The 12,634-nt window shown below is 42.7% G+C and overlaps 1 protein-coding gene across 1 annotated transcript; it reads right to left on the minus strand.

Moving 5' to 3' along the window:
- Positions 1-581: 581 nt before the first annotated feature.
- donson (DNA replication fork stabilization factor DONSON) lies at positions 582-11,008 on the minus strand. The gene is made up of 12 exons (XM_011494495.4): positions 10,449-11,008; positions 8,890-8,955; positions 8,611-8,811; positions 8,360-8,538; positions 8,200-8,275; positions 8,028-8,130; positions 7,859-7,943; positions 6,027-6,158; positions 4,625-4,823; positions 3,600-3,669; positions 3,354-3,484; positions 582-1,330 (listed from the first exon to the last, which is right to left on the minus strand). Exons 1-12 carry the CDS (start codon positions 10,881-10,883, stop codon positions 1,196-1,198), a joined length of 1,812 nt encoding a protein of 603 aa, XP_011492797.1. The 5' UTR covers positions 10,884-11,008; the 3' UTR covers positions 582-1,195.
- Between the last annotated feature and the right edge of the window lie 1,626 nt (positions 11,009-12,634).

Genomic DNA, 12,634 nt, shown 5'->3' on the forward strand with positions numbered 1-12,634 from the left:
CTTGCAATCTGACTAAGTGTGAACACCTGGCCTCATTGTGAAAGGGCCAATGTGCATATAAGTCCCGCTAGGCGGGTGCACTTCCTGCCTGCTGCTTCCTGCTGTTTCTCTTGCTGTGGCCATACCAGGACGCCAGAAACACTTGAAAGCCTCAATGCTTCCATTGGGTTTATAGTAACTAACCCCAAAGTCTTGCTCATCGTTCAGGTTTTTTTTTGTACCATCTTTGATCTTCCATTTGATGGTGAGCTACCAAACTACATGATCCTGGGCTCATCCCTGCCCAGCCTAGAGGACATCCCACCATCCCAACCACCACCTGTTCCGACTGCTACCACCAGGCCGGCTGTACAGATTACACAAGGCTCACACCAATAAACTCAAGAACAGTTTTTCCCCAAAGCAGTCCAATTTCTAACAATATGAGCTTTACAAAAAAACTAACAACTGTTTACCAGTCATATGCAATATTTAGCATTTTACTGGAAGTGCAATAATGGTTATGAGCAACACATGTATGTATCCATAGTTCCTCAAATTCTCCTTATTGTTCTACTCTTTTTATTCTCTCTCTCTATATATATATTTAAATTATTTTATTTTATATTGTCCAAACAGCAGGTGATTGTTGTTACAAGCTTCTACTATAACAATGACATTAAAGGATTCCTGATTTACACTAGCAGCAGCAGAGCAAGAGGTAGGTTCTGCAGTTGTTACCATGATGACGCATCACACCACATATCAAATAGTCTGGTACTTATGAAAGATATTAACTGTAAAAATATTAAATTACTAATAGGTGATTTCTTAAGTGAGGCGTTTATTATGAGAGATTATCGTGAATTTCCAATAACGGACACCTCAAAGGTCATGGTCCCTTACTTAAGTAACTGTAGATGGGCTTTTGAGTGAGCCTTCATGGTCATGAATCGATCAGGCGGCCATAACTTCATGATGTTACTTCAACCACATCACTACCTCGTATTCCTACGCTGTCCACATGACCTAGTAGTCCATTATTTTACTTATCCACTTATATAATAAGCATAAAAAAAGTTAAAAGAATTTATTGAAACTATTCCATCAATGAAAGTTTGTGAATATAGAACAAGTCTTCTCATTTAGTCCTTAAAGATCCAAAGAATCTGGTCTTCTGGAGTTTGGACTACCGGATGACCCACCATGGCTCCAGTCAGCTCCTCCAGCTGTAACTGTAGTCGTTCATGGAGATGTGAGAGAGGGCAGACTGGCCTAAGCTGGGGGGCTGCTGCAACTGGTCCACCGAGGTGGGGGGCAGGCCGATGCCTGATAGATCCACTGTGGTGTCCTGCAAACAACCCAAGCGCAACAGTCTCAGACCAGACAAGACTTGATCGTTAATCATATTTAGCATTTTATTACACTCAGCTGTTGACTTTGAAGGCAAAAGTTTATTGATTCAGCAAAAGGGGCTATGCTGGTTCAGGAGGCCAGAACAGCGCACCCAACTGATCCCACTGGGCTTTCAGTGAAGCAGAGGTTCGGATTCCAGAGAAGAATCTCCAACCAAGCTAATGGTTGACCTCAATAAATGAACCATAGGCTGCATTTCCTCAGATAAGTACAGACCAATGACCTTTTTGGTCAAGACTGTTTACTGTATACGAGAACTGTAGTGAGTGTGACAACACCCATAGAAACTGGTCTATTATCCGTTTATAGGAAATTTAGCCAATGTAGTCGCCATATTTAGCTATATGAACGCGACTAAGTTGGAGCCAAATGTCGGCAGTAAGCAGTGATTGGTCAGAATCGGTAGGAGTCATTTCTATGGCAACTAGGGATGTCCTAATCCAAGTTTTTGTGCCCCATTCCAATTTCCACTCATTTTATTTTGTTTTTCTGCCAATATTGAGTCCCGGTCCAATACTTTTGTAACATTTTTAAGAAAACCTAGTGAAACATGTTTGTTATTTAGGAGTCCAACCAAAGTGCGCACCTGCTTTACCACTGCTGCGAGTAACCCCGCCCCCATCCATGTTCATGTAGAGATGCCATGTGATGCACTCAGGAGTTTCTGGGATTTGACCATTTCTAGCATTTGTATTGGATGTGGTTAATAAGAACATCGTGATCTTGCTGGGTCACTGCTCTCATCCATGACTGTATCTGAGAACTGGACTGAGTGACTCCTCGCCCCTGGGGGTTCCAAATAGAAGGTACCTGCTGGTTTCAAGACACTCAAATCTTATAGAGAAATCAACAGCTATTATTCAGTCATTTTATTGGTCAGAATAACCATTTTTAATCTGATACCTATTTTTAAACATATTCTTGTAATCCTCGTTTGTTTCTTGATAATTCTTTTTGTAGTTGATAGATTCCGTGTGGGCCCCTTTCAAGCAGAAGTGTTGTGGCCTTCCAACAAGCTCACTCTTGATTGGTGAGAATGGTTGCTATTAAAATGATGACCCAGAGAGACGCGAATCAATCAGCGCTTACTGACATCGTCTGGTTCCAACATGGTGCCAATTTTGGGGGGAAATGGCAACTGAATTGCCTTCAATTTCTTGGAGCCAAAGTAAACCATCTTCTTTGAATGACATCCCACTTAAGCCTCGTTTCCACTGAGCGGTCGCGTCCCATACGGTACGGTAAATGGTGGTACGGTACAGTGAAGGTAATTCTGGCAAGCATTTCCACTGAGTTAAGCCTCGCTTCCACGGAGCGGTATGTTTTCAATGCGCATTGGTGGTGTAGACCGCTAGCGTGCAACGACTGGAAAAGCAACAAGAATCCCTCAAGCTCACCCTGCATCACACTGTCGCCAAGGTTTGCAAAGACCATTGCCAGTTCCACCGCAGAGCAGGCCATGCTTGTTTTTACAGGCATTTTCAATATGGACTCATGACCGAACAAGTACACAGGAAATCGCAAAAACCCGAATGCTGACAAACATTGGAAATAATAGCTTACATTAGCACTATACTAGTGCTTTCTTATGTCGTCATCACTTGCTTCCAATCAATGGGTGGCTACAGCAGCTCCAAACAAACTGTTCCGTTCCATTTTTCAATGGACCCCCCCCCCCAAAAGAGGTACGGTTCTGTACTATTTAATGGGTCCATTTTACAATGGAAATGCTCAAAATACTCTACCGTTCAGTGGAAACAAGGCTTTACTCACTCCAGTTCACACATTCAGTCAATGGGCTTCACCCATCAGATATTCTCTACATCTAAAATGCATTTTTTCCTTCATGGATTTTGATCTTTGAGACTCTGCATTCTCTGGATCTTAGTCAGGTTGGCGTTTAACTGTTCTTTCTCTAGTGGACTCCCTGGAGGTGTGGCGACCTGTAATCTTCTTACTTTATGTTCAAAGGCGTTTACATTCATCACCGCCGTTGGGGCGTGCGTGTACAGAGAGACGGAGAAGTTCCCCTTCTGTGCAGAACGGAGGAGGCCGATGATGGCGTGAAGGGAGGAGGGCAGAACTGGTCCTGCAGCACAAAGAAAACAAGAAACTGAAAACCAGAGCTGCCGATAAAACAACCATCATGAAGACAAAAGAGAGAGAAAATACAAAAATGAGGAGCAAATGGGGCATCAGCCTACCTGCAATTTCAAGGCTGCTGACGTTTTGAAATCCAGACTTGACCTGGTTCTTTACATTCACACTGCGGCTCTGGGGAAACAAGTCAAAAGATGGCGCTAAAGGAAAATATAAAATGATTCTGCTTTTTTCTCCCCTAATCTAAGCAGTTTTGCTAAACAGTTACCGTATTTTTCAGAGTATAAATTGCGTTTTTTGTTGTTGTTTTTTTTTTGTCTTTTCAGATTGGCCATGGGTGCGACTTATACTCAGAAGCAACTTATATCGGATACATTTGAACTTAAATCAGGCCATTCTATTTCCACTGACAACAGGTTGTCCTTTAGCGGTCGTTTCCCACTAACAACCACTAGGGGGCACTGTAGGTTTGTGTATACGAATCTGCTACTAACAGCAACCCAGAAGGGCTGCTCAAAACAATCAATGCATGAAGTATTCTAAATAGTTCCAACATTTTTTTTATTAAAATTTTCAGCTGGAGGCTGTTGGTTTGTGCATAAGAATTTGCTACTAACAGAAACCTAGAAGAAGAAGAAATCCTCAAAACAATTAAGACAAAACATCTTATTTGAAATGAGTCAATATTTTTGTTTCCATTTTCTCCCTCAGCTTAATGAGGGAAAGAAAGTTATTTAAGCGGGTCACATAGAAACCGAAGTCCGCTCAAAAAGCGGGGTTAAAAAAAAAGGCTTAATGATCATGAACCCTGACATGGAGACGTAATTAACGATGTTTTTGTAGAACTCTTTCAAATAAACCTGAATCGCGTTGGGTGAGAATGCAGCATTTGTCAGATATGTTAAGGAGTCTAACACAATTCTCCCAGAAGTGCGACTTAGATTTCAGATGGCTTATATGAGGGTTTTTTTGGTCTCCTGCTTCTTATACTATGGAAAATACGTTAAGTCCTCATGAAATAAAAAAAAAAAATTCATAAATATCATTTAAAAAGCTTCATGTTCTTGTTTGCTCAGATAAACATTGAATTATGTTTTGTTTGGTGGCAGCAAACATGAAGAACACTGACCTTCAGCGTGTGCAGCGTGGCCCCTCTGAAAGCTGTGGGGGCCAGCAGCGTGGGGGGTAAGCCCGCCTGTGAGCCGGTCGACGCCACCACACTCTTACAGTTGATGAGGAAGTTGATGAGAGTGAAGGTGTGTGAGCCCTCCACACACACCACCGACTCTGGCCTGTGGTCCACGGACAAACTGTGAGCGTCCTTTTGACTGAGGGGAGTGGTCAAGAAGACGGAACGAAATCCTTTCATTTAGAGACGATTCAAGACGGGTTTGAGGCAATGAAGGAGGGGTGTAACCAAACTGCACCAGCCCCCTTGCTACCGGAAAGTCATCCCCCATTATGTTTTTGGGCCAAGCTCAGCCAAAACCCAGGGGGCCTAGCCACCAGGTGCTTAGCCAGTCCCAGTCCTGGCTCCAGGATGGGACCCTGGTGCCGTCAGTCCAGACAAGATAAACTGAAAGTCTCCATGCAGACTTCTCTTATGCTACATACACACCAGGTATATGTCGTGAGTTCTTGAATGCACTTTTAGAATATGGTGTTCATACTAGCCATTCGCTACGTGATATTAGCGCATGCAGCTACAGTTGGAAGAGGTTTTGTCCTAAATGTCAAAGTGGTGTAAATCTGGTGAATCTTGCTCCGTGCCTTTTCTTTATAAACTCTAATCCGATATTCAAATAGCCAGAGAACAGACCTAAAACTTGCCGCATGAACGTAAACGTTTTGAACTCAGAAGCCCAAAATCCACTTATGAGCGTTTACATAGACTTTTCGTTGGAAATGGTTGTTTAAACGCCCAATGCCGATGCAGGTGTGAACATAGAATCAGTTTGGCTTGTCGTCTTGGAGCAGTCCACCATTGGACTGTCCACCATCATTCAGATTCGCCACCACCACTACGTTACGGTGGCGGTCCATGTCCGTCCAAATGTTTGGACGCTCCTGAATTTTCTGTTTCTGTATACAGAGAGCCGAGTGCTGACATCAGAAATCATTACAACAAACTGTTGCAGCTGGTCTGGATTACAGCAGGCCTGTCCACTCCTGCCAAGAGCTACGTGACATCAAAGCCCCACTACTGCTGATTACTGTGGATTAAAAGGGTTCAGAAGATACAAAAAAATATGTTTCTCAAATGACCTTTTCTATGACTCCTTTGTCTTCAGAGAAAGGAAGTAGCTCTGGATATGTGGGTTTTGTATTGGCGGCCTCCCCAAATGATGCAGTCCAAGGTGCGCCAAAAAACCAAGGACTCATTGCTTCTCCTATTCAGTCTTAGGTAGTACTTGAACCACCAGTTGTCTGCTAAAGCCAATGGATGTTTTCCAGTTCGGCACACGGTTTGTGGTCAGATTGGTCAATGGCCACCAAAAGTTAGAACAAACTGTACTCGACGTGAAGGATACAGCTTTATCGTGATCCCATCTGGCTTCTTTATCTTATCCTGGACCCCCATCTCTTTCAGCCACTGGAAGCTGTCGTCTTCATCATCCCCTTCTCCTCCTCCTCCTCCTTCAGCCTCCAGCTCCTTCAAACACCTGCATGTCAGATCATCATGCAAATCCCAATCAAATCATGAGGAAAATAGCTGCATTTCCATTTAGTCTCAGGAATAAGCTAAAACTAACCCCCTTCTCCGTGACGGTTAAAGATCTTGACTTTATCCACCCCTATTTTCTATTGTTTTAACAAGGAGTCCCTCCACACACCCTTTGTGATTGTTGCTGCACAGAAAATCTGAAGCTGCAAAAAGTTTTCTAAAATGTTGCACCATTTTTTATTCAAATTTTCAGCTGGAGGCTGTTGGAGGGCGTACCCATCTTAAAGCAGGCATATTACCTTCATACACACGTCTGCAGACTTTCAGTCCTTTTCTACGTATGTTTCATGATTGAAATGTTTACGTCAGTTGGCGACTTTTGTTATTTCTCTCAACGTTGGAGAAAAACAAAACTGTTTACCTTCACGTTCCCATAGAACATCAGTAACCGGTTATAACAGACTGTACCATGTTTGCTTTTGTTGTGTAATATATACGATGGTAAAGTACTTTTGCATCACTACACTCATCGCAACTTATTCCAGTTATAAAGGGACCATTCAGATGCCTCAGTCAAGGCAGGTGGTCTCACCATGAACATTGGATGGAAACTAGGTGAAGGAGGCCGACTGATCCTTTAGGATCAACAATAAACGTGTTAAAACAGACACTTAAAGATGAGGGAAAGTGGGCGGAGCATAAAGGTGAATGAGAGGAAATGTTAGGTCTGCACAATAAATCGCAAATTTATCGTTATCTTAATATCAAGCTGTGCAATTAGTATATCACAAAAGTCTGGGAAAATTGCAGTAAATGGTAACAATAAATGTGCTAAAACAATCTGATGATAGGTTGAAGTATTTAACGAATCAAATCAATCCCTTTATGCATTTGACCAATTGTATAGAGCCCCATTATGTTAGATGTTCGCCACCATAGACGAGGGTCACGTGAAGTATAATTTAAGATATGTTGACTCCTATTTACATTAAACTGAAATGGAAACGAATTTTTTGGTTGTTTAGCCATTTCTTCATGTATAGCAAGTTATATCGTCATGGCAACATTGATCACTAATATCCTCATATCGTGCAGCTCTAGTAAACATCAATCTGTTCACAAAGCAGCCTAGAGCTGGCGATATGGCCAAAAAGTAAAATCTCTGAATTTTTTATCCCAATTTCGATTTTTTTTTTTACTTTAATCGATTTTTCTCCCTCCTGTACATTTCTTTAACAAAAATTGCAAATGAGGAAAAAATTATTAACAAAAGTTATCTGGTGGGGGCGCTTCTCGCGGCGCGTGACGCTAGTGGGTTTTTTTTTTCCAGCCTTGCAAAGTAGCCCCTCTTTCCTTGTTGCATCTGCCCTTTACTACAAACAACGGAAAATAAAATCCCAATTTCCCAAAAATAAATCATCTAACAACAAATTCAAATGAATGGGTTAATCTCCCGACCCTACAGCAGCTCCAGACACAGATGGCCTGAAGGGACCAACTACTCATAACAGAAGTGCAGTGGGACAAACCACGCATTTAATCCAGGGGGAAGAGATCTCAGATCCAACAGAGATGATGTACAGAAAAAAACTGACGGCAGTGAGACGGACTCAAAACGCAAGAGAGACGCCCCACAGACGGATCAGTGTCAATCGGACATGAGACAGAAATGAAGAGCTAAAGATGATCAACACTCACGCCCGCTTTGGTTCCTCGTCAAGTCCGTCCTGCAGGTCCAGCCGCTTCTTCCTCACCTTCACTAAAGGAAGACTGAACTCAATCCCTGGGTGGGAAACAGATGAACGTGGAGGTAAGGAAACATCCTTGGAAAGGGAGGAGGAAAAACGGCTGAGGAAAGACGGCTCACCTTCAGCCTTCATGGCTTCTCTCAGCCCCAGAGTCGTAGGAGAAACCACTGCGGTGATGCTGTCGCAGCCTGCAAGGCCAGCGGCTCTGAACAGCACTGTGAACTAACAGCCGGCAGACAGATCAGACAGGAAGGGCTTTCCCGCCACAAACGTCAAGATAAGGAGCGCTACCTGATAGGAGCAGACGTAGAAGTACGGACAGCGTTTGGACTTGAGGAGGCTGTACAAAGACGACAGGCTGGCTGACCTGACAAAAGAAGAAACACAGAGGTGTGATGTAGATCCGAGTTCCCCCTTCCAGGCTGGAGTTTGCTCGGTGTGCTGCCCTCACCATTCCCTCATCAGGCTCTGCTGCAGCGCTGCATCGTGAGCCCAGGGGGCGCCCTTCCCAGAGAAGTTCCTCTCCGCATTGATCCTGGGGAACAGGGAGAGCCACGGCAGGGACGGGTGCTGCCAGTACACCAGACTCTGCTGGAAGGCGCAGCGGGTGTCCGAACAGGACTGGGGGTCCTGCCGACACACAGACGCTCGTCAGGTGACCACAACACACACTTTTCCCCGCCCACCACCACCTCCTCGTACCTGCAGACTCAGTGGGGGGGCGCTGAACTGAGCTCTGCAGCTGTTGCTGAGCCCCACCGCCTCCTCCTGAGCCTTCGGCTGCTCCGTCCACGTCAGCGACAGCGGGGAGGTGAAGAGGAGGCGGGTTTTCAGACTCCAGTCTGCTGGGTATTCCCTGCAGGTGGGAGGGGCAATGGAGGCAGGAGCAATGGCCTGGGGGCTCTGTGGGGGACAGAGGAATCACCTCAGATGTCGGGTGGGATGTGGAGTTTTCTAGAAAAGGCAAATCTGGCATCAGACCTTGAGCAGAGGCCTTTCAGCAGCTTCCTGCTCCACGTTCAGAAAGTCCTGGTCGAGGAGTCGCTCCTGCAGGAGAAAACAGGCCAGCTGAAGCACGAAGGGAAAACTTTTGGTCAAAGTAAAAGGAGGAAGCTCGTTATTAAAATACAAAAAACCTTTAAATAGCACAAACATCTTGGTCTTTTGTGCATTTTAGTGTGTTCGTGTCATCCTGCTTTGTGTAAAAGTGTCTTGAAGGTCTGCAGTCTTAGATTAGAGCGTCATCCACGCAGACGCACGCCGCCAAAGCCATTTCCAAAATCCTCAACCTCAGAAGCTCAGCTTCTGCACGGACACACAGATGCTGGTCCATCTGAGCTCCCAGCATGCTCCTTTTCCAGGAATTCCTGTTAGGATTCAGCCTTATGAAGCCCAGGAGCGGGATGGCTCCCAGGGCCGGGTCAGAGGTCACGTGATCCCTCCTGACAAATGTGCGTCAAAACCCAGCTGCTTGTCAGAGCTGATCTAGACGTCAACAGTAAAACTACAGTCGCCATAACAACGGAGTAAACGAGCAGTTAAAAATAAATAAACAAAACCCTAGAATATGTAAGTAAACAAGTCTCTAAAATTACCTTATACAATTAGCTGTCGAGAAATAAATAATATTTACATTTAGAATATATATTAAAATAAAAAAGAATAATTTTAAAAAAGAAAGAAAAAAGTAATAAAACCCGAAAATCAATTTAACAAGTTACTAAACATATAAATAAAATGTAGTAAGTGAAGAAAAAGAATAAACAAAACCCGATTACAAAAGTACACAAGTCACAATTGTCACTGTAATTTCGTTGTACATGTACAATGACAAATAAAGATATTTCTAATTCACAAGTTCAAGCAATATTTATTAATACGTCTAATTATCCTAAGCTTGATCAGTTACTGTATGAATGTATAACTGATGATTGTATTGCTTTTGTGTATTATTTCTATTTAATTGCTTGAAATAAACCATTTCAAATCAAATCAAATCAAATCAAATCAAAACAATACAGTATAATAATAGTCTGGTAACAGGTAGTTAGTGAAATATAAACAAATCAAACAAGGAAACTAATTCAGTCAACTATTTTCTTTCAATTAGTTAACAAACATTAGTAGAAATGTAAACAAGTCACCAAATATATGTATAAAATAAGGTTGGGAGAAGTTTACTAAAGTAAGTAAATAAAAGAAATCCCTATAGATAAATAAACAAGATTTCAGTGGCTCAGTAAACAAGTTACCAGGGATAGTTTAAAAAAGGGTAACAAGTAGTTTGAAAAGACACACATTGCAATAATAGGACAGTTATTTTGGCTGAATATCTGTGCATTCCAGTGGATCACAAATAAAATCACCTGCTAGGCGTTGTATCAGCTTGGATGAACAATTATGAAGCTTTTTCTTAGGTAACCATAAATTGTGTAAGAAAAAACAAAACAAAACCAAATTGAATAACTAGACGTGTATGTGTTCCTAAACTTTTTGAACTAAGCTGGTAAATGCAGCAGGAAGTCCAAGTTAAAACGCACCTGGCTGTCCCGGTTCCGGTCCGGTTCTGAACCGCTGCTGGAGTCGCTCCCGGACGGACACCCTTCCCGGTCTGTCAAGCGCGATTCCACGGACTTGTTCTCTGAAACCAGGTCCGAGTTCCTCGCCAAGAAGAACGAGTCGCCGTCGTCCTTCAGAACCAGCGGCTTCTTCTTTATCGGGCTGTGCGCGTTTTCGATGCTCGCGAAAGGATTTCTGCGTTTCCGGGCGGGACTGTTCCGACCGAGAAGGCGCGGGCCCGGGGAGAACGGCCGGATCTCACCTGGGGAGGAGCGAGTCTGGCCGGGGTTCTCGGAGGAGTCCGGGCCGCTGGACGGGGAGAGGAGTCCGCCGACGCTTCGAGCTCTGCTCCGCCTCATGCGGAGGATTTCCGCCGGACGCTTGAAGCTCGGCGAATATCCACTGGGATTAGTCATGACAGCAGGTCGGAACCGAGGTCCAAAACGAGGAAAATGTAATAAATATGAAAGCTACCAACTGCTAGCCGTCTGTAGCTTCTAAAACTTCTGCTGTTTACAAAATTGGCGCCGAAACTCTTCTTCTTCGCTTTAAATGTGAAACGTTGTTGTGAGTGTAACACCGCCACCTGCCGGACTGGATGCACAGTGCAGGAAAAATAATAATATTAACAATTAATTTTCTTTATAACCCTTGTGCTATCATAGCCACTTTAACATTGGGAGTTGGGTCATCTAGACCCACTAAACAGTGCGCTGAACCTTTTTTCTTCAATGATTTGTGATCTTCACTGGTGTCCATGGATTACATGAAATCTTTCCACCTTTGTCATGGTAGGGAGAACACCTCAATGTAAGGGTGGGGTCATCTAGGATAGCACAAGGGTTAATTCGAAACTAATAGTGAATTTTCCAATTAGATATATTTTCCCTCTTTACTGGATAAAAAAATGTATCTCAGTCTTTTTATTTTATTTTTTTCTGCCAGAATTAGGCTTACCAAAGCTGCAGGTCCAGTGGACACAGTGGGTAAACCTTTGACTTGATTTTATTGTTGTTGTATATCAATTGAATGTTTGGAAAAATTCACCCAAAAATTATATAAAATTATAGCTCAAAAATGTTCTTAATTACTTTGCAAGACGGCAACATAGGACATAGGAAAATAATAACAATAAAAATGGAAAGATTAAAGATTAATACACAAAAAAAACATAGATAGAAAAAATGATAAAAAGAAGAAGCTAAAACCGATGTAGGACCAGCAACAGTGTGGTTTATGTTACAAGTCATATACATGTGGTGATAGTTGTTTGAGCCTTTACCCATTCAGTCATTTTTTTCCCTTTTTTTTTGCGATTCCGCCGTTACCATGTTGTATCAGCAGTGATTGGTCAGTTTGTAACTTGAACAACTATAACTATAGAAAAAATATTTTAAAAACGAGGATTAGCAAGAAGATGTTCAGAAAAAGGTATCAGATCCAGAATGTTACTTCTGACCAATAGAATGACTGAGTAACAGCTGTTTATTTTTGGCTTCTTGCAACTAGGAGGTACTTCCTGTTTAAAACACCAGGGGGGAGTGTTCACTCAGTCCAGTTATGTAGTCAAATGATTTAATGCTAAAACTGTACTAAAGCAAATACATGCACAAAACCACAACAGCGTGTATAAATGTGTTGACACCCAGATAAATAGGTGGACGTTGAGGGCAACTTGATGAAGTGTCTACCAAAGAAGTGAATAAGTATATAACAAAACATTTCTACATGGTCTGTGACTAATCCGTTGATGTGAAAATCAAAACCCTATTGTGTGATTCCAGACTTTCAAGCTATAATTTGAGTGATTACAAGTGTCGCCGGCCCCCAAAAGCTTCAAACCCTAAAATCAAGACCTAAACCTGGTACCCAAAGTAACATCTAATATCTCAACTCAAACAGTCGTTATTTATTGTAATTCTAATTCAAACATGTCCCACTTACCTCACTTCCTACATCAATAAACACACTTTGAACATGAAATCTAAACATTATTCAAACATGTCCTTAGCTGGACTTCATTGGTTTGAGGTTGCAGGCCTATCCTTTACCCTGTTAATTTCCACTGTGGGCTGTTATAACAGGAACTGCACATACTACAGATGTGAATATTTGCATGTAACACACATATCAATTCACTCAAAGTCTAGGAAAATACTGGTCAAAC

The sequence above is a fragment of the Oryzias latipes genome, chromosome 2 (genome assembly GCF_053564925.1).
Source record: "Oryzias latipes strain Hd-rR chromosome 2, Olatipes_Hd-rR_3.1".
In the NCBI taxonomy this organism is placed as follows: Eukaryota; Metazoa; Chordata; class Actinopteri; order Beloniformes; family Adrianichthyidae; genus Oryzias; species Oryzias latipes.

Coding starts and splice junctions, on each gene's coding strand:
- donson (XM_011494495.4), bottom strand. CDS start 10,883: ATGACTAATCCCAGTGGATATTCGCCGAGCTTCAAGCGTCCGGCGGAA. Junction 8,812..8,889: donor CTGAAAGGCCTCTGCTCAAG/GTCTGATGCCAG, acceptor TGTCCCCCACAG/AGCCCCCAGGCCATTGCTCC. Junction 8,539..8,610: donor CCCCCCCACTGAGTCTGCAG/GTACGAGGAGGT, acceptor GTGTGTCGGCAG/GACCCCCAGTCCTGTTCGGA.